At 46.1% G+C, this 20,456-nt stretch overlaps 1 protein-coding gene across 1 annotated transcript in view; it reads right to left on the bottom strand.

Annotated features, from left to right (window-relative positions):
- Positions 1-496: 496 nt before the first annotated feature.
- The window catches only part of LOC119450385 (cytochrome P450 2H2), a 72,772-nt gene continuing 52,812 nt past the window's right edge, over positions 497-20,456 (bottom strand). The window contains exons 6-9 of the mRNA XM_037713821.2: positions 12,181-12,299; positions 11,152-11,410; positions 9,506-9,696; positions 497-841 (exon numbers count right to left, since the gene is read on the bottom strand). Of these exons, the coding sequence (XP_037569749.1) occupies positions 660-841; positions 9,506-9,696; positions 11,152-11,410; positions 12,181-12,299 (751 nt within the window). The 3' untranslated portion in view covers positions 497-659. The remainder of the gene's footprint in view (positions 842-9,505; positions 9,697-11,151; positions 11,411-12,180; positions 12,300-20,456) is intronic.

The following is a 20,456-nucleotide window of genomic DNA, read 5'->3' on the forward strand; positions in this document are numbered from 1 at the left end:
GTTGGAGTGGGTTGTTCAGACAACGCTGCGGGTAACCGCCCGATGCTTACGACGGTGGTTACGCAAATTTGACGTCAGGAGTTTCCAGTCAAAACAGTTGGGAATTATTTTACGGTATACCGCCCATCCATTCATTATTACAATAATGTCTTATTAGTTTTTAGTATTATTCACACAACTTAATTTAAACACTTGCTGCTGTCCCAGTAACGATTCTATCATTGAGATTGAAATCAAAATAGCAACGTCTACAATTAGTTTTCTGAATAACTATTTTACTGCCTTGCTGCAATATTTTCACGTACCGCGAAGTTCAGTTATTACGGGCATTATACTAGCAGAAAGCTCCTAAATATTTAATCGAGAAGACTTAGAATGGACAGTATTTCTTCTCCGACCAGTTTAACACAAGTTTTCAGCCAGCTCCTTGTTTGCTTTTCGGAAACGCTGTGCACCTAAGATGTATATGAAACACAACACATTTGTTGGTATCAAAGAACACTCATGGCTCTCTGTTTATTGATTTTTAGTTTAACGAAACGGAATCTCCTCTGTGGAAATCGGCGAAATTACTTACGTAACGGATGAAATGCTTTCAAGATTCTGCACATACATATCATATAAAACACCGTAGTTGTGTATTTACTACGCTGTCGTTATCACGAGTGCTTGCGTAGAATAAACCGCAGCTTCGTGTCTCTTAGTTCTGGAGATGGACCGAAAGGCGTAATGATGATTGGCTTTTCGTTTTCGGGAAGGATTCGGAACTGATGCAACAGGGTGGTCAGGAACAGGAAAATCTCCACCATTGCCATGTTTTCTCCGGGACATGATCTTCTCCCTAAAAGACAAATTGGTTCAAATAGAATCATTCACCACACAGCAATCCCATAGTCGCTGGGTAGTTTGCGCTACTGAGGATATAATTCCGCTCGTATAGATCAGCTTAATGAGTGAAAAAAGTTGTCGCAGTTTCACCTGAAAGGCGAAGCATCAATTGCGACAGCAAATTTGTAGAGAGCTATACGGAGTAAGGATAGTAGTTTTATCAGCTGTATAAATTTGGACATGCAGCAGCACAAGCAACGCGCAGAACTGTTGTCGACGCCGTCGGCGTTTTGCCCGCGTTCGCACAAAATGCGTGCGGCGTTGGTGACTGTTGCCGGAGCCTCTGATATAAATAGGCACTTGGTGCCGCAGCTAAACGTCGCCTCCCTTCCCTCCCCCTACCCCCCCCCCCCCTATGGCCTTTCGCGCGTCGGAAGAAGGCACGTTTGCTCTACATATATGGTGATTGTAAAGGAGGAAAGAGACGCCTACTTCTGCAGCCCTTAAGGGAGCAAGGCGCAGAACGCGCGTTTGTTCTCCGCCTTGGGTTCACTCCCCGTGAAAGCGCGCGTCCCTCGCGCCCTTTCACGCGCACATATAGCGTTCGGCGCGCGGCGACGATTTCATCTCCATTGACGTCATACGGAACCTCACGGTGACGGCGACGGCTACGGCTACGGCGACGGCGACGCCGACGGCAGAAATTTGCTTTTGAGTGTCCATATAATTGCTATCGCAATAAAATTTTATCGCGATAGCAGTTATACGGAATCTCGCGGCGTAGTCACCCTGTCGATGCTGCCGCCGCAGCCCTTGTCGTGCGCTCTCGATCGACGGCGCATGACTGGCGAGTGCGAGGAGTGCTTGACCGAGGGTCATTAGAAACGCGGAGCGACATTTGGCTTTCTCCGGCGCCGTGCTCCCTGATGGGCTGCAGAATTAAGCGTCTCTTCCTTATACATAATAAACACCAGTAGTATTTGGCTTTCTGAACGACGAATAGAATTGGAATGCACCATCAACGCTACCCTTAATCACCTCGGTAGCGGAACCAGGGTAGCATTGTGCCTTCCACTGCTGGCAGGAGCGTAGTGTGAACGCACACTATAAGCACACTAGCGCTCTTGCTGAGTTGCTGTGTCCAAGGTCTAAGCGGAATGGCCAGTGAACAACAAGGTAACGTTGTCTAATACGTCACTGGTAATGGACTAAAGCCAATGTTTTCCACTCGGTCTCATCTCGTGCCACGTCGAGGTGCGATGCTTGCAATGCTCTCATCAACCCAGCGTTCTGAGACGCCTGATAGCTGCCAGGGCGCTGTGCTATCTGACCATATAGAGAGAGGTAAACATTTATTTGGCTCCAAGTCTGGAGTTTTTCTGTCCAGCAGGAGTTGCCTTACCTGCGGCGTCCCGCCAACATGTCGCCCTCGCGTATGGTGATAAAAACTGTGCGACAACACGGGGACACTAGCTTTTAAATGTTTGTACGTTCGTAAGAAAAATGATAGAAGGCGCGCACATGTCCCAGCAACGTGAATGAAGTGGCCAGTATAGGAATCCCAATCTGCCATGCGAAATGGGAGTGGTATATCAGTTGCCCTTGCGATTAATTTGTCAGTGCATTGCTGAGGTTGTCGGTGCGAGCCAGACTGCCAGAAATCACTAGCTTTTTGTTTTGTAGCGTGAGCTACACTGGCCGAGGTTGAGCAGTTTCGCGTGGCTCCTGGAGAGCCGTGCTGCGCATGCGCGAGGAGCAGTGACATCACACGGCGCACAGCTGGCGCGCCGGGCGTTTGATCGTTTGCGCTGGGCCTTTGCCAGTGTGGTATAGCCATGGAGAAGGAGAGCGAGATTGCTGCTCAGAGGCGCAGAAGAGCGGAGAAGCTTAATTCATCGGATCCCGAAGTAGTTGCCTGGCAATTAGCGGTTGAGCGTAGGAAGAACGAACAGAAGAAGGCTAAACGTGCTGTGGAGACACCGGAGCAAAGGGAGGAACGTCTAGCAAAGCAACGTCGCCAGGAGGCTGACCGACGTGCCCGACCATCTCAGCAGCAGCAACAACAAGACGCCGTCGATGACGTCAAGGCTCGCCGATTGACTGACTGTATGGTGAAACTTAGCGAAAGCGCCAGTGCGACTCCGGACCTTCGAGACGGACTTCGTAAACAATCCGTTTGGATATGTGTGGGGCGTGTGTGAAAGACTGTGGCACATGAAAGACTTGAAGCTGATAAGTAGTTCCATGCGTGAAACGTTGAGTTTAGCGTCGCCGCCTCAGTGGGGTGAAACCGTGGCGCGGGTTTGTACAACGTGCAAGAACATTCTCGTTAAGCAGAAGATTCCTCTCTTTAGCGTTATCAATGGGTATCGTTACCCGCCCATGCCACCAGGTCTACCGTTTCTGAACGATGTGGCCGAACGTTTACTTTCACCACGGATTCCCTTCGTTCAGATCCGTATTGCTGCCAGTGAACTGCCAAACGTAGCGGTGCCTAAGGGGCGGTGCCCAACGTAGCGGTGCCATTCAGCTTGACGAAAGTGGTGTGGTCATCGAAGCCGTGTACATGTCGCCAAACAATTCAATTAAAGACACTATAGACGTAGTGGCTACGTCTATACCTAGACGTGCGGCAAGTGAACTGTCTGTGATGGCTGCTGACTACAATCGTGCTCCAGACTTTCTTGGTGTTGCTTTGAAGGACACGTTTAACCTGGACTTAGGCAGTCTTCCAACTGTACAGATGACCGAATGGGGAACCACCATTAATCTGCTGTGTCTCAGACAGACAATCAATTCAAAATACTGCGTTGGGGCCATAGATACGGCAGCATGTTACTACACTGACCACCTAGCCGTCTTTGTGGCAATAGAAAAGCAACCAGAGATTGAGCAAATAAAAATAAATAAATATACATGTGTCACTAATGCGTATACCGTGTGTCATTGAAGCAGCAGTAAGCATGATAATCAAGCTAAGCCTAGATTACCATGAAAGCTAAGAATAACCAGCTGAACCTTCGGTCACGCTACGTATATCCTGGCATAGCCGAGCGAAGTCACAGCTATTTTTTTTCTTTAAAGTATAGTTGATTCATAGGGTGTAGAGCCACCCTTCAATTAATGTCAGCCAAGGCGTTCGCTTATTTACGCTCTATGTGTTACGCTTGAAATCATGCCGTTGACTACTTATTTGTGTATACGCTGTTATGGGGCTCATTCCAATAGCCGTTTCTGGTCGCGATGATGCCACCGCCGCTGTCCCCGGCCCCGTAGCCGCTCTCGCCGGAAATGCGAAAAATAGTACCCGCTCTCCGCCGGGATCGAACCCAGGCCCGCTGCGTAGGAGTCGGATACTTTACCGCTGAGCCACGCAAGCGCTTGCTATCAGGGAGAAGCAAAATTCCATTTATATGCGCGCCATAGGCACGCGCGCAGGCGCAGGTGACCCTGAGCCACCGTTATTATGGTGGCGCCATCTAGTTAACGTGCCTGCAACCGCCGCGTTCGACGAGATGCGATTCAGACGGCTCGCGCATAATCAACGCTATCCCTGATGTTAGATGTGCGCCACGTATGCTGGGTACCTATTCGGTACACGTTATGGCGTCTCCTCGCAAGGTACGTACCGCTGCTGAAGAAGCGAATCGTACAGCTACAGTATGTGCGGCTACAACCAGGCATCATCGGGCTCAGCAAACTGCTGTGCAGAGAGCATTACAAGCCGCAGCTCGCCTCGACGCCGGGCGAACAGTTCAGATCGTTCTCGTCAAAATCGAGGCGAATACACTTTGCCGCGAAGACCTTGTGCGTGGTGCCGAAATTGGAGCTACTCTTGCGCCGCTCAACCAGATTACGCTCTGACTGCTGCGTGTGCCGCGCAGGCCTGTGACTTTTTTTCCTTCCCATGTTTTCATCTTTGTACCGTGATCATGACAAGACTGTAGAACCGCTGTAGGTTGGGCATTATGGTAATCTAACTTGGATAACATTTTTAGCGCCAGCGGAGGACAGAAGAAAGACACTAGACAGTTTTAGCAGAGCGTTGACGGTCCGCTCCGCTCAGACCATCGTGTCCGAACGATTCGCGCAGAGCCGCTCAGCGGAACGCTAGCGGGAACGCTAATGCGCGTGCGCACAACGCTCATATCGGCAGCGGAACGAAGAACGCGGCCCACGGTCCGCTACGAAGCCATTTGAGCGGAGCGTTTGGCTGCGTCTACTAGTTGCTTTGCCGTTTTACAGTCGCGCTGAGCGCGCGTGGCCGGCGTCTCTGGCAGACGCGCTTGTCAAACAAGCCAAATCAACGCAGTTCACGCAGCCAGCGGTGTGCGTGAAACGTTAGCGGAGCGGAGCGTAAGCAACGCTCTGCTAAAACTGCCTATTGACAATACATTGCGCTAGCGCATTATGTAGCGCATTGCGTTGTCAACGTCTCCCTTCTGTCCTCCTCCGTTGGCGTTAGAAATGTTATCCAAGATGACAGCACACTCAATCTGTACGGAAACGCATGTTTTTAGGTTTTTCGTTCTTTTTACAGCGAAGCTGTATACCTCTACCAGCCAAGGCAATTTTCGTGTGGCTGGCGTGAGCAAAAAAGTTGTCGCAGTTTCACCTGAAAGGCGAAGCATCAATTGCGATTGCAAATTTGTAGAGAGCTATACGGAGTAATGATATTAGCTTTATCAGCTGTATGTGTACGTTATGTGCTCTCTCTCTCCTCCCCATCTTTCATTACCCCTCACCCCGCTCCCAAGTGTAGGGTAGCAAACCGGTTGTGCTGAACTGGTTAACCTCCCTGCCTTTCCTTCTCCACTCTTTCCTTCCTTCCTTCCTTATCAGCTGTATAAACTTGGACATGCAGCAGCACCGGCAACACGCAGAACTGTTGTCGACGCCGTCGGCGTTTTGTCCGCGTTCGCTCAAAATGCGTGCGGCGTTGGTGACTGTTGCCGGAGCCTCTGATATAAATAGGCACTTGGTGCCGCAGCTAAACGTCGCCTCCCTTCCCTCCCCCCCTCCCCCACGTCCTCTCGCGCGTCGGAAGAAGGCGCGTTTGCTCTACATATATGGTGATTGTAAAGGAGGGAAGAGACGCCTACTTCTGCAGCCCTTAAGGGAGCACGGCACAGAACGCGCGTTTGTTCTCCGCCGTGCGTTCATTCCCCGTAAAAGCGCGCGCCCCTCGCGCTCTTTCACTCGCACATACAGCGTTCGGCGCGCGGCGCCGATGGCGGTGAGCCGTGCTCCCTCAAGGGCTGCAGAAAATAGCGCCAACCTTTCCCTTTCCCTCAAGAACCACTTATCATCATCATCATCGGCGCCGATTTCATCTCCATTGACGTCATACGAAACCTCACGGCGACGGCGACGGCGACGCCGACGGCAGAAATCTGCTTTTGAGTGTCCATATAATTGCTATCGCAATAAAACGCAAGGCTAACAATTGAATAGAAAGAGAAAATGAGAGCGAGAGAGAGTGTGCGCGTCGAGCTATGCTCGGGACAGAGAAACAGAAAATGGGAGGGAGAGAGACAGAGGGAGAAACAAATTGTAGCAGTGCAAACGAGACAACGCGCACAGCTGCTGTCGACGCCAACCACGCTTCTCCGTTTCTTCGCATTAGCGCCGAACGCTCGTGGTGTCCGCGACTGCAGCAGGCGCCTCTGGCGGGGGCTCGGCCGAGCTCCCACCAGCTGCGCGCTACTGCGCATGCGTCATTACGTCATTCCGGCGTTTCGTCTGTGTGCGCCGCCCGTACACTGTGCATAGCTTTCGCCCCACTTCCCCTACGTGTGCTCGGACTGCAAGTGCTTCGTCAGGTGGTCCCCGATGCTGCGGACCACGAGGAAATGCTTATACACTTCGCATAGCCATGACCAGCTAGGAACCGATCAGCTCCGCAGTGTCTTTAGCCTTGTGTCACTAGGTAAAGCATATCTGCTTTAAAATCAGGCATCCATCATACAGCTCAGCACTCGTTTTCAAAAGAAAAACCACAAAACAAGCATCGGCGATGATAAGGCGCGTGTGAACAATGGGAACACCCTCAGACGCGTTCCGGTAAATATTAGGTTTGCAGCTGCTTCGAAAAGGGTTGATGTCATTTAAAGCGTTTGTGTCAAGTTCAAACCGTAAAGTGTATGCTAATGACGTCTGCGAATAATGCGAAGCACATTCCTTCTCCCGCGTGTGTTTTCCGGAATAGATTACGGTTGCGTAAGCTACTCCGAGTGGAAAAGTACCCAACAGCATAGAAATGACGTAGTGACACCATCACGGTCTAGCTACTCATTCAGTTCATTCCAGGCTACCATGGGTAGACCACGGAAAGTAAAGACGCCAGAAGAACAGCGTGAATATAATGTCGTTGTGAAGTAATAAAAGGTGTGGTTAAGTACATTTCACTTGTCTCTGGTTTCACTCTTTGTAGAGCCACATGTTTGAATTCAAGGACGGCACAATGGGTAATCATTGTGGGTGTCGTTCACAGCTTCGTTGTCCAACCACCTTCACGGCGTGGATTGTAGCCACATTTTTTTTTCAATAAACTCACGTGTAAGTCTGCGCTCATCGGTCCACGTCTTTCTTTGTGTCTCTGCTTGCCGCGCAGTTTTATGAGTGCATCCGTTACGTACTAGCCCAGCTATCAACACTTTCAACGTTAGAGGAGTCAGTTGTGCCTTCCTATTGCCGTAAATTCTTCGCGCTTCAGTGGGAAACTACCAAGTTCTTTTTCGTAAAAACGCAATAATTTCTTCTTTTGTAATGTTTAAGCGCTGTGGTCTAATTGTCGGATTAGAAAGAGTCATTGCTGTCAAACTTCTACAAAATAATATGAAGCATGATCTCACTATAAATTGTACTATTTCATGAACAACATCAGTGCGACAAGATTGTTCTCTAGTTATAGCTTAAAGGGGCCATGAAACACGTTTAGAACAAAGTACAAAAACATTGCCGACCTGTTAACCAGTCTCCAGTGAGAATGCAAGCCAAATATTATTGTACTCAAACAATTCCCAGCGCGAAATGGCAAGAACACACAGAAAAGATACACGGACACGCGCTGTAGGGTCGGAAAGGAGCCCAAGGAACTAGCAGTAGGCTTCAAAAGGATGGTACGTTGTGCATGTTGGTATTCCATACTGTGTGAAACGACAAGAACGCCGAGACTCTTGTCGTTTCGCGCTGTGAACGGTTTCACAGCGCGAAACGACAAGAAATGGCGTAAGGGCGCAGTTTTGCTACTCGTCCCACCCAAAGGTTCAACGTTTGACGGTTCGTGGCGGCACCCCTTGGCGGCCGCAATATCTATGCTACGCATTTCATCTCGAAGGCTAAGAGCAGCAGATGCAGCAACACGCAACTGTCGTGTTTAGACCAGCAGTGCACAAATTAAATAACTTTTCTGTCTTGTTGAGATCGCATGCATATACATTTTAATTGCTTTACCTCAAATTATAAATAATTGTATGATATAGAATGTTCCCGGTGAAGGTGAAATCATCCAGAAGATGTTGTGGGTCCAGCTGCTTGCGACGAATTTCCGTGACGACCATGCGGAAGCAAGAGTTAAAGATTTTTCGCTGTTTTTGACACGAGATAAGAAATTCCCTGCTGCAGCAGTGCAATCATATTTTTGAAAAGGACGGTACGTTGGGCATGTTGGTATACCAACATGCCCAACTCTTGTTCCCGCATGGTCGTCACGGAACTTCGTCGTAAGCAGCTGGACCCACAACATCTTCTGCATGATTTCACGGTCACCGGGGACATTCTCAATCATACAATTATTTATAAGTTCAATAAAGCAACAAAAATATATAAGCATGCGATCTCAAAAAGATAGAAAAGTGATTTAATTTTTGCACTGCTGATCTCAACACAACATGTTGCGTGTTGCTGCGTCTGCTGCGCTCTTGGCATTCGAGATGAAATGTGTAGCATACATATCGCGGCCGCCAAGGGCTGCCGCCACGAACCGTCAGACGTTCAACCTTTGGGTGGGACGAGTAGCAAAACTGCGCCCTTACGCCCCCTTGCCATCTCGCGCGTGTAGTTTCCAGCAGGCTAGTGAAAATGAGAGGGAACAGAAAGGTACTGGTCGGTCCGATAGCAACGCCTAAGTTCGTTTGGGCTTGAAGGGCATGAAAAAATTTTGTGGCAGGCGACCCGAGAGGCGACGTAATTTCATGATGCTGTCATTCTATGATTAGTTAGAAAAGTGTTTCAGGGCCCCTGTATAATGACCTATGATGGAAACCAATAAGTAGCAAAAATAAATATTTAGTGGAACATGGTGCTCGCCATTTAGCAGTTATTCTCTACTTAGCATGATCATGTTGGTCTAGCTAGATATTCCGTGAAGGCACACGACTGTGTTTGCATATGCAGGTTAATCCAAAAAATCCGTAGGCACGAGGATTTGTCATCTGTGTGTCTACCTCAATAGCATTTGATACTGATGTTCTGTAAATATCGGACCTTTCAATCAAACATCAAAAGACGAAAATAAATCATTTATAATTTGGCCCTGAGATGTAGGGAAGGCGGATTAACGAAGCAATCTTTCTTTCTAGCATGATGGTTCGACTGCAATGGAGATGATCCTATCGAAGCGTGTCTGCTTAATTAGCAAAAACATACAAAAAATTGCTCGCAATGTTGTTCTTACCTACGGAAAAAGAAAGCAAACCGTCAGGTTTCTTTGTCGTAGCTGTGCCGTCTGCATTCAAGAATCGAGAAGGGTCAAACTCCTCTGGATTCTTCCATAATCTGTGGTCCCTGTGGGCCGTAATTAAATTTAGAGATACCGCAGTGCCTTTTTTAATGTCGTAGTCGCCCATCTTCGTGTCTTCTCCCACTCTGAAAAGCATGAAAAGTGAAAGTGCATGATGTTCGCTTCTAATGACATTCCCTTCCATGGCCGCCTCAGCTAGTGCACTGGTTGTGTTCATTCCTATTTTTTTTAGAATGCGAAGTATTTCTTTGCCCAGTTGGAGGAGAGGTTTAGCACAAGACCGTCGAAGGTTAGAGAGTTTTTTGCCGATGCTCGCACACCCCAATGAGTCCACGCTCATGCACACACTCTCCCACGCGCTCGGTCACACGCCGCTACTGGATGGGCGCCTCCTGTCCAAGTTCGATCCAATTAGGCCTGAAGCTTCAGGTGAAAAGTGGTTAAGAACAAATTGTCGTCGACATCAGCAAGGGTGGTTATGGGAGCAGCGATTAAAGTGCGACTATGTGAGAAGGGAACAAACACTGGGAACGAAAAAGCGTTTTTCAATCAAACGAGACAGAATTTGATTCATTCAACGAAGATAAAATTCGTAATAAATTTTGTGTACACGTGGCGAGAAAAGAAAATACAACTCTAGTTTACTTTATCATTATCAATGAATACCTTTTTTTTCAGCACCCACCATAAGAGTTTCAGCGCCCACCCTTTCAGCGCCCACCTACGTTGTTGCCACCTCATAAGCAACAATATGGCACTCGGAATAATAACACGTCAGCGCTAAACGCAGCAAAATTTTGCCGCGACCCTAAACTCAGCGCCATAACTCAGCGACACACTCAGCGACAAGTAATACTCTGGCATTTACACATCATAAGAATTGCTTAGGTGCCGCCATATTTTTTCTTTCTCTCTCTCTCTCTCTGTTTGAGAAACACCAAAATGTATTAGCTACACAAGCGGAGCTACTGCGAAATATGTGATAACGAGTAACAATGTTGGAGTAGGCTAGTGGTTCTCATTTTTGCATGGTGTTCGATCCTGCGAATGGCTACTTAAGTTTAGTTAAACAGTTGACTCTAACGATCTGATGCTACGTACAGCAGTGTATGAGCTATAATATAGCTATTCGTACTAGGTGCTATAATAAAGGACCATCTATTATGACAGATTTCTTGAAGTGCTTTACTTAGAGGTAATTGTGTTGGATAGGTTACTGGGGGACTCATCACAACACGACTAATCACCTCAACGTTTGCGATGATAATGGTGTTGCCTATGCTGATCCGAAGTTATGCATTAAAACATATCACTCGGCCAGTGCACAATACTAAATTTAGAATACTCTAGTCACGACAGTAAACAAGAAATAATCTAAAGTTGCCAAGCATATTCCACACGCACTGACGTATTCGAGTTCGAATGCGTGAGAAGCAGGCAGCAGGGTAAATATGTCCCTCACGATGAACACGAAAGAATAGGCGGAACGAAGGTTATGGCACCTTGGTGACATATTTACTGCTTGTTTAAATGATAGTCATAAAATCTGCAAAACATTTATGTCCAGGAATTTTACATACGCGCGTGGTATGTTGAACGGTGTCGCAAGTTTCCAGCGGAACATCTCCCAGATAGTTGCCATGGTTAGTGGCATTGATGTATGGTCTTCCCAGCTTGGTAAGCGATCACTGCCTACCACGGTGTCAATCTCTCGTTGCAGCTCAGCCTGTAGTGTATCCGCATGGCTGGCTACGTTGAGCAGGTGCCAATGAAGATATAAGGTGCCGCTGGTGGCAGCCCCCATGAGGATGTCAACCACGTTTCCCACAAGGGTATCCGCTGTGAGAAGCATTGAGAACGGACTGCAGATGTGGGCATTGCCTCACTGACATGCACGTTGTAGGCACTATGCATCTTAGTCTCACCGTACGGACAGCGATTCTTGTTCAGATCAGTCCACATTAGTATCAAGTGTTACTGCTGCTGACACAGATTACTTGATGTTTAAAAAACGCCAAAGATAGGAGTGAATTTACCTTTGTTTGACGGGGAACTTGTAATTGTAAAAACCAAGTGTAGAAACCAGTGTGTGAGAATAGACTTGAAATTCCTGATGTGCACTAGATTTTCTCAGCTATCATGCGCCAGTTCTAGCATGGTTCAATTATAATTATGCCACTCATACCGACTCTGGATGTGGAGATAGCTCTGAGGCCTGGCATAGCGGCAGTAAAGATATAAAAGCTTAAGTATGGTTAGGAAAAGCACTGCCGAAGCATAAGGAAACTTGTAGCGCGTAATGTCAAGATTGCAGGCGCATATAAACTAATACAGAAAAGCCAAGTGAGCCAGTATGAAGTGGTTCAAATATGTTTATGTGCAGGCTTTGCTAGTATAGGTATGGGAGGCTACCGGGCATGGTATTATCATATGCTGCCTTTTTTGTAATGCAGACACCATCCTATTCCGCTGTTTGTTTCCATTCTAGCTCTTAGAGCGTTAGAAGAGAACACCAAAGAACAATGCATGTTGTCAAGCGCCCAGTTATACATGAGTTGATTGCAATGAATCTGCGAGAGACACATGGCAACTCCTACAGTGTGACGTACCTGTGAAATAATTGTTCTTATTGTGCTTCTCTGCTTCGCGGATCTTCTCCATGTACAGGTCGATGTAGCTTTCGGCACGCCCGCTATTCTTTGTGTCCTCATTCTTCTGCACTAATTCCCTAGACAGAGAAACAAAAGGTCGCGTGTGATCACTCTCCTGCACTACACTAGGTCACAAGACCGCAAGAAAATTGACAGTGGCAATATTTTGCTTCTTGCTTCATGAGAATTTTAAGATATCGGCGAAATGTCCAAAGAACCACTATCAACTTTTCTTATCATTCCGCGTTCAGTTCTTATCACAGTGAGTTTAAAAGTACATTGGAGAACGTATGAAAAAATCTGTTATTTAGCCGGAACAAACTGTGCGTATTTTGACTTTCTGTGCTAACTAGATGGTATAAATTTTTTAACTGCGCTACCTCACACTGACAAGGACGAGGCAGACAAGACGTGCACAGTGCGCTAACTCACACTGACAAGGACAAACTTAAAAAAAATTTATACCATGCATGTCAACCAACTAGCCCGACTTGGAGCTCTAATTCAGTGTGCTAACTAGAACCAAATATCACATCATCAGTCGAAACAATTGGGATATTATGACTACCATTCTAGCTTGAAGTTAGCTCTTTCAACGAGGTTTCCCCTCTGGTTTGAATGGTTGAGCACGAAGGCAGACCTCGCACTTTATAACTCATAGCACGAATTTCAGAGCACAGCCCATTCGGAGAAAAGAAAACAAATTTCCTCGCCATCATTGCACCCAAACTTGAATCCAAATGCGGAGTTTACATTTCTATGCATATAGTAATTGCATGTCGCTCACCTAAATTTTCAACTTTACAATATGTTCGAGAGATATCCTAAATTTTTGCGACTTGTGTGTGCCAGGTACTAGTTCAGTCGGCCCTGGATTGTCCCTCTAAATTTTGTAAGCTATGTGATAACAAGTTTTATGGCTTTGACAGCAACACTGAAATGCGTCTGTCAGCGCTGCGCCCTATAAATTTACAGCCGAGTCTCAGTCAAGTGATGGATAACAATGAGCACCTAACAAGTACTTCATTTTAGTAGAAAAAGTCCCACATAATGCTGGCCTTCTAAAGCGGCGTTAACTGTGACCTACCCTTGAGCGACCCGCTGGGTCGTAGACAAAAGACTCATGCCTGAAAAACCGCATATATGCAGTGCCACCAGAAATGGCGCCAAAAACGCTGTCCATAGCATGTCAAAATTCCCTCTCTCTCCCTCCCACCACCGTCACATCCACTGCTTTCGCCGCAGCTATCCCCTCTCCCCTTCCCTGCCCGCCACATCCATAGACACTGCCATGGCTGCCATCACGTTGTCGCCGGTACCGCTATCGTCCAATCTCCCTCTTTTTCCCAGCGCTGCACAGCACGAAGCAAACACGAGAGGGTACGGTAAGCGCGTTAGAACGTGGTGTGCGAGAGGGAAAAGAAAAAAGAATTTATGGCTAAGCGGAGGGAGTTCAGCAAAACACCGGATTTACATCAGCGCGTTGTTGCCGCGTTCTTGTGATATTGCCAACGGATTTTGTCAAGTCCAGATATTGCCAATGGAATTTTTTATTGCATTATTGGACAGGAAAATTATATATATGGCAGACATATTGGCAGCCCAAAAGGGTATAAATATCGTGGGGGACTTGATTAATATATCGTATGGTGGAATTGCTGCCATTAGAATAAGTTTCAATCGAAATATATTTGTTCTGGTTCGATGTTAACGAATAATGAAGTAGCATGTTCAAACTACAAACTACAAAAATACATCGTTACAAGTTTTGTGCAACCTTACCTGCAGACTATTGGTATTTTCAGGGTTTAAACATCAGCGTACTCTGGGAGCCAGGCATTTTCTTGACTTCAAGCAAAAAAATGCTTGCTCTGGGGAGGGCAGTGGCCAGCACACACACAGAGGATCGGTACGTTGTTTTGTATCAGTATATGCTCAAAACAAGCTTTGCCGCAATGCCAACAGGAATGGCTGTTTGGCACATGTTCACATCTGTACTAAACGAAATGTACGTGTGATCATACTCATGGGAGCAGACAATTAATTTAATGCAGGAAGGCTTTGTCCAAGTTTGGCATTTTCATTTGAACACTTCACACAGGTTAGACGCCCATACTTTGAGATAAGTTGTTGCCCTGTGCACGTTAAGTAACAATCTCGGATAGGAAATTTCTGTTCATTCATTTCGAATAAAGAAAATATGAAATATTATTATGCAGATTAAACGCACATGTTCGAATGTAGGTAACACGAAGTTTTAGTGAAGTGCTAATTGAATTGCTATGCAAGTAACGGCAATAGGCCCAATTGTGCTTGCTTTCATTCTATGCAGCGTGCCACCTGATAAAGGAATATGTTGGTCCACCATAAAGGAAGAACTTTATTCCCACATAATTTTTATATTATTGTAGTTGTACCCATGGTTATGCACTACACCGCGTACAAGCTATGGTGAATTAGAAACATTATATCAGCCGGGTAGAGCGTCAGAAATCCATGTAGCGATGTCAAAAGGATGCAGGCGATGTATGACGCTTGTCGAAGGAAAATTAGAGAACAGGTTTATGCCCCAAGAAGTAAAACACAGATGTTGGTACATTTAGGACTTCTGCATCACTTGCGCCCCAGTATAGCCCTTACTCTTTCAAGAGGATTGAACAAGAATGGGCCACGGGCACATACCGAATGGTAACATCAAGTACTCAAAGAATCTGTCGATGGAATTCGCTCTTCCATGAAGAAACCTGCGTGCTATAGAGATGCCTATGAGTCGACATTGTATGTTCAGGTTTTACGGAGGAACTTATTTTTTTTTATTACACGCAACCGAGGCGCACGTGAATGTCCTAGTTCGTCAGTAAGCATATTAGTGCGTTTGTTGGCACTAGCTTTAAACGATAATAAAAATTTTGAATATATATCTTAAAATATATGCTCAAGCTACTGACCGACCCAGCAGAAGCCACACCAAATACGGGAGTGTAGGCATAGAGCTTGGCTTTCACATATGGGAGTAGATGTGATTGAAATGTATGGGTTTCATTGTAGCAATTGCTACATTTGGGTGGATGTCTTATTTTCCCTTTAATTACTTCTCTCGACCTAGCGGGTTTCCGCTGAACTATTACGTCAAACACTTGCCTTTGCTTCGAGTTGTTGACAAATTCGACTTCGCCCTGCCATCTGCTAGCCGCCTGGTTAGCTCAGATGGTAGAGCGGCTGCCCCGGAAAGGCGGTGGTCCCGGGTTAGAGTCCCGGACCAGGACGAATTTTTCTTCAACTGCGAGGCTTTCTTTCGAGGAACCCGTATGGGTTTCCTTTGTAGCAATTGCTAAATTTGGGTGGATGTCTCATTCCCCCCCCCCTTTAATTATTATATGTTGCTCTGCAGGCATTATGCCTGCAGTAGGACATTGAAATCATGCCCCACAATAAATGCCTCTGCAAGAAGTATTGACACCTCCTGCGCGCTTAGCGGCGGAGTAATGTCAGGCTGCAGCATGACCCATCCTGTAGCGACATCACCACCGCCGCCACCTTGGACCACGCGTACAACCTTGGATACTATACTTTCATGTGATCCTATTCAACAATATACATATGTATATACATATACACCGGCGCTAACATATGCGGCAGAAACTTGAAGGTTCAACAAAGTAGCTCTAGAACAAGTTAAAGACCACGCATGGAGCGGTGGAACTAAATATGTTAGGAGCAACGTCGAGAGACAGAAAGAGAGCGGTCTGAACCAGAGAGCAAACGGGGATAGGCTGATATTCTATTGATAGTAGGAGATAAAAATAGATATGGGCAGGCCATGTAAGACGTAGGACATGCAAATAGTGGACCAGTAAAGTTACAGAATGGGTGCCAAGGGAAGGGAAGTCGAAGACGGCAGAAAAGTAAGTGGGGTGACGAAATTAGGACATTTGCAAGTGCAAGTTGAAATGAGCAGGCGCAAAGCAGGTTCAATTGGAGATCACTGGTAGAGGCCTTCATCGTGGAGTGAACATACAAATAGGCTGTTGATGATGATGATCTAGTTGATGTATATATGTACAGATATGCATATCTATAACCATTTCCACATGAAGTCAAATGTAGTAAAGACAAGGAAAGCATCGGGGAAATTAGCTGTGGTTGAAATAGAAATGTTGAAAAGAATAAAGAAAAGGAAAATGAAAGTAGACGAAAAGATTATAGTCTTCAATTTCAAAAGCATTTAAACCCAGCCAGGAATTTTAAATCAGCGATTATCTTTTCGCCATCTGTCATTTCTCTTTTCGTTATATGTGTCTACATTTCAATTTCAACCGCAGCTAATTTCCCTGATGCCTTCCTTGGTTTCATTGTCTGTTGGGTTTATATGTGCATGATGAACAAACATCGACCGCCTCGGTCTCCCTGGTCTCTCATATATATATATATATATATATATATATATATATATATATGCCATAAAGCAAACATTCTAATTAGGGAATAGTATGGATGCGCAGGTATCAGCGATCTTTGAATTGCTCTCCCATCAATCGTTGACAAGACCGAATTTTCAAGTTTTACTTCCAGAACTAGAACTTAGGCAATTAGCGACACCACACGACGCTCCCAATTAGGCCTTTTACCGTTCACAGGTAAACAACAAACAGGCGTGTTTACACTTCGCCTTTTATCAAAATGCGGCAGCCATACGACAGGAAGAACGAAAGATGGGAGCGCTGAGTTTTCGAACACCATGACTATTGTAGCATTAAATCTCGTGTTTACTCACCAAATCTATTTATATATTCAGGACACACAACTTCCTAGACTTTGCAACAATAATTACTACAGGGAACTGTGGCACTGCGATCATCCAGCCACCATGGGAATCGTGGTTAATCGATAAATTTATCCGACCTTCGTATTGACGGCTTCAGGGGTTCTGGTGGCATTGTTTCTTACGCTTTAATTTCCTTTATTGGCGCAAATTTAAAAGCAACCCATACTTCTTTTAATGCCGAAAGCAATAAGAGTCTGCGAACACGCCTAATCACTACTGATTTCTGCCGTTCCGCCTGTCAAGGAGGCGAAATCGTAACGCACGAAGCGTCTCAACGAACTGGCTTGCCGCGAAAAATTCTTCAGTATTGGATGCCGCATGGCGATGCGTGCGTCACCATCACCAGATAGCGCTCACCTCCGCGCATCCGCGGCCGCAGCGGCGGCATTGTATTAGATTCTCTCCAATGCATGAAAGCATTCCATGTCCCTTTGTGCCGACATTCAATAAACACAAACTCGTGTTTCGACTCTTTATGCACACACAAAGCTTTGCTGTATATAAACTGCAACTAGTAGGATCTGCTACATTTTTATTGTCATAGTAATTATATAGACACTCCAAACGGATTTCTGCCGTCGGCGTCGCCGTCGCCGTGAGGTTCCGTATAAAGTCCAAGCGTGATAAAATCGTCGCCGCGCGCAGTATGCTGTATGTGCGCGTGAAAGCACGCGAGGGGCGCGCGCTTTCACGGGGAGAGAACGCACGGCGGAGAGCAAAAGCGACGTCTTCCGTTGCGCGAAAGGCCATGAGGGGATGGGAAGGAGGGAGGGAGGGCGACATTGTGCTGCGGCATCAAATGCGTATACTACCACCAGGCGCAAGGGGAACTGGAATCTCGTACGCGAAAGGAAGAAAGCGGAAAGGCAGCGCGGGATGGAGGGGGTGCGGCTTCTGCTCTGCGAGCAATTGCGTACTTGTACTTTGCGCGGCTGCGGTCAGTCGCGCGCACCGTATCTTGAAAGCGATCTGCAACACGGCTCCTACCTTCGTTAGCGCTGTGCTTTCGCCGATCAAAATCCGTTGAATCGATAGACCGCACGAACCTTCGCTCTCTGCTGTTGGCGCGCTTGCTCACGCCAGCGTTTTGACAGTGATAGTGTGCGGTCATCGAGTGTGATCTATTTATGTTTGCTTGGGAGCAATGACACCATGCTTGTTAATTCAGTTAGTAAGCGAATGTGTCCAAGTTTATACAGCCAATAAAACTACTAGCCTTACTCCGTATAGCACTAATTTGCTATCACAATTGATGATTCGCCTTTGGGGCGAAACTGCGGCATTTTATTACTATAACGAGGCAAACTTTCTAGTAATTTATGAGCTAGCATAGTAACTAATCCATTTAAAGCCCGAAGGACGAAATTTTGGTAAGTCGTTGGACTAACCTTGATTCCCATAGCATGATTCCCATGCAGACACAACGCAACTTTCAATTAAAAAAAACGTGTCTGGTTCATATTCACCCTCACTGCTCATCATTCACTTATACACACTCAGTGCGTATTTCAAAGGACTATGACTGAACATATAAACCGACTAAAATAGTCGTATGACATGTACGCGTTTGCGGTACAGTGGTTATAGTGCTCGGCTGCCACTCGGCGGTCCTCGGATCAACGTCTCTTTTTTTTATGCGTATGTTCTGTGAAATACCACGGTGTGCAGACGTACAAAGCATCGTGCACTCGCTATGGTGCCACTGTACTGTGTAAAAAAAGAGAAACCATTGTCGGCCAATTTTTTTTAAATAGCCGCTTACTCTTTTATTTGGGCCTCAAAGCGGCACTATTGTCAATTTTTGTGCCACATAGAAATGTGTCATTCACCTGTGGACCGCATGGTCAGCGTACTTATTTATCGCTTTTGTACCACATAGGGATCTCCCATTTACATGGCGGGCCGCTTCGTAAGCGCCAGTCTTTAAATTTTCTGCCGCAAAAAATACCGGCTAACAAAACAGGCTCCGTGACACCTGGCGGCGTAACTACAGTCTGATTATACCGTGAGTCGCATATATTGGTTACGCTTAATACACGTAGGTATTTTGAGCGGTATCTTCCGTGTGGTATCTCCCTCAACTCATCAGTTCAAGGATGACATCAATGTCCGAGTACCGATCTCAGCGTTATTTTTTTTCTTTCCACGGTGATGTTATAGCACACTGTGAGGTGGCCCTCTTACAAAGCTGCCCAACCGTTACAATGAACAGGCAACAAGCAGTACCCGTTAAAAAGCAACTTTCGTCTCTCCTAGTAGTTTCTCGCACGTGAGAAAGTGTGTGCTGGTGCCAGTTTCTTTCGGTAAAACGTATTAACTGTGTCTCTGCGATTTTCGCTGGAAATGACGTTAAGTGCATAAGTGTACAAAATGATGCTGCATAAGTTTGCACAATACGAATAGACCCCACGGGTGGCCTCATAGTAATACCAGAACAGTGTAGTTTACTTTGTATGCTTCATGCAGGCATTTTCGCATTAGTAACATGAAAAGAGTGAATGCTGCTGAGCGAATGAGCAGCGCCATACTTATATTGCATTAATTTTACATAGGTGTAGTAAAGTACATTCTTTACACTATTTGATAAACATGTTTTGTTCACAAAAATACAATATTCACAGTGAGACTGTTATGTGCAGCACCTTCACCTAACGTACAACGTGGCTAATGTTTTTTTTTTTTTTTTTTTTTTGTCATGATGCTGTGCATCGTCTCCTTGCCTTTTCCTTCCGGCGAAATTGTTTTCACGTGCGAAAGTTTTGGGAAAGTAACAACGCGCCTTCAGGATTTATGTGAGGCGGGATTGCTGATATTGGTCTGGTAGAGCTCTGTCAGTGTGTGTTAGCGCAGTTAAAAAATTATACCATGCATTGGTCTGGTAGTATAGCAGACATGAAACCTTTGCTGCGACAGTTGCATGTGGCTCTTAATACGAGAGCCTAATTTCTGTACGTATATGGCATTAGAGTGCATTGCTGAACTGCAGGAATGGAGATCTGTGTCTTAGGATTTCAGCACAAGTACAATACAACTTTCCGAGTCAGTGAAGGAACACCGAAAAATTAGGGCTCTATATAGCGTTGCCTGAAAGGAGCGAATACAGCTGGAGTTCTTGAAGCCCGTGCAAAACTATCACGCAAGTAGATTCGAGTGTCAGGTGGTTCAACTAATACATTGTTCTATAGCACCCCTAATAACCCTGTCGTAACAATCGGATATCAATGTAAAAATAAAACATCCCAGACTCTAGAGCCTTGCGTGTATGGCTGCGCTAAGCAGCTCAAATTTTGTGCACCCCTTCACCTTTTCTGCCAATTCCTATTCATGCGTCCAATCAAGTTCTTACGGAAGTAATAAGAACGTTTAGCTTCCTAGCAATGGTCTCCTATTTTTTTTCATCTTTTCTAAA

This window comes from Dermacentor silvarum, chromosome 4 (assembly GCF_013339745.2).
Source record: "Dermacentor silvarum isolate Dsil-2018 chromosome 4, BIME_Dsil_1.4, whole genome shotgun sequence".
Classification (NCBI taxonomy): domain Eukaryota; kingdom Metazoa; phylum Arthropoda; class Arachnida; order Ixodida; family Ixodidae; genus Dermacentor; species Dermacentor silvarum.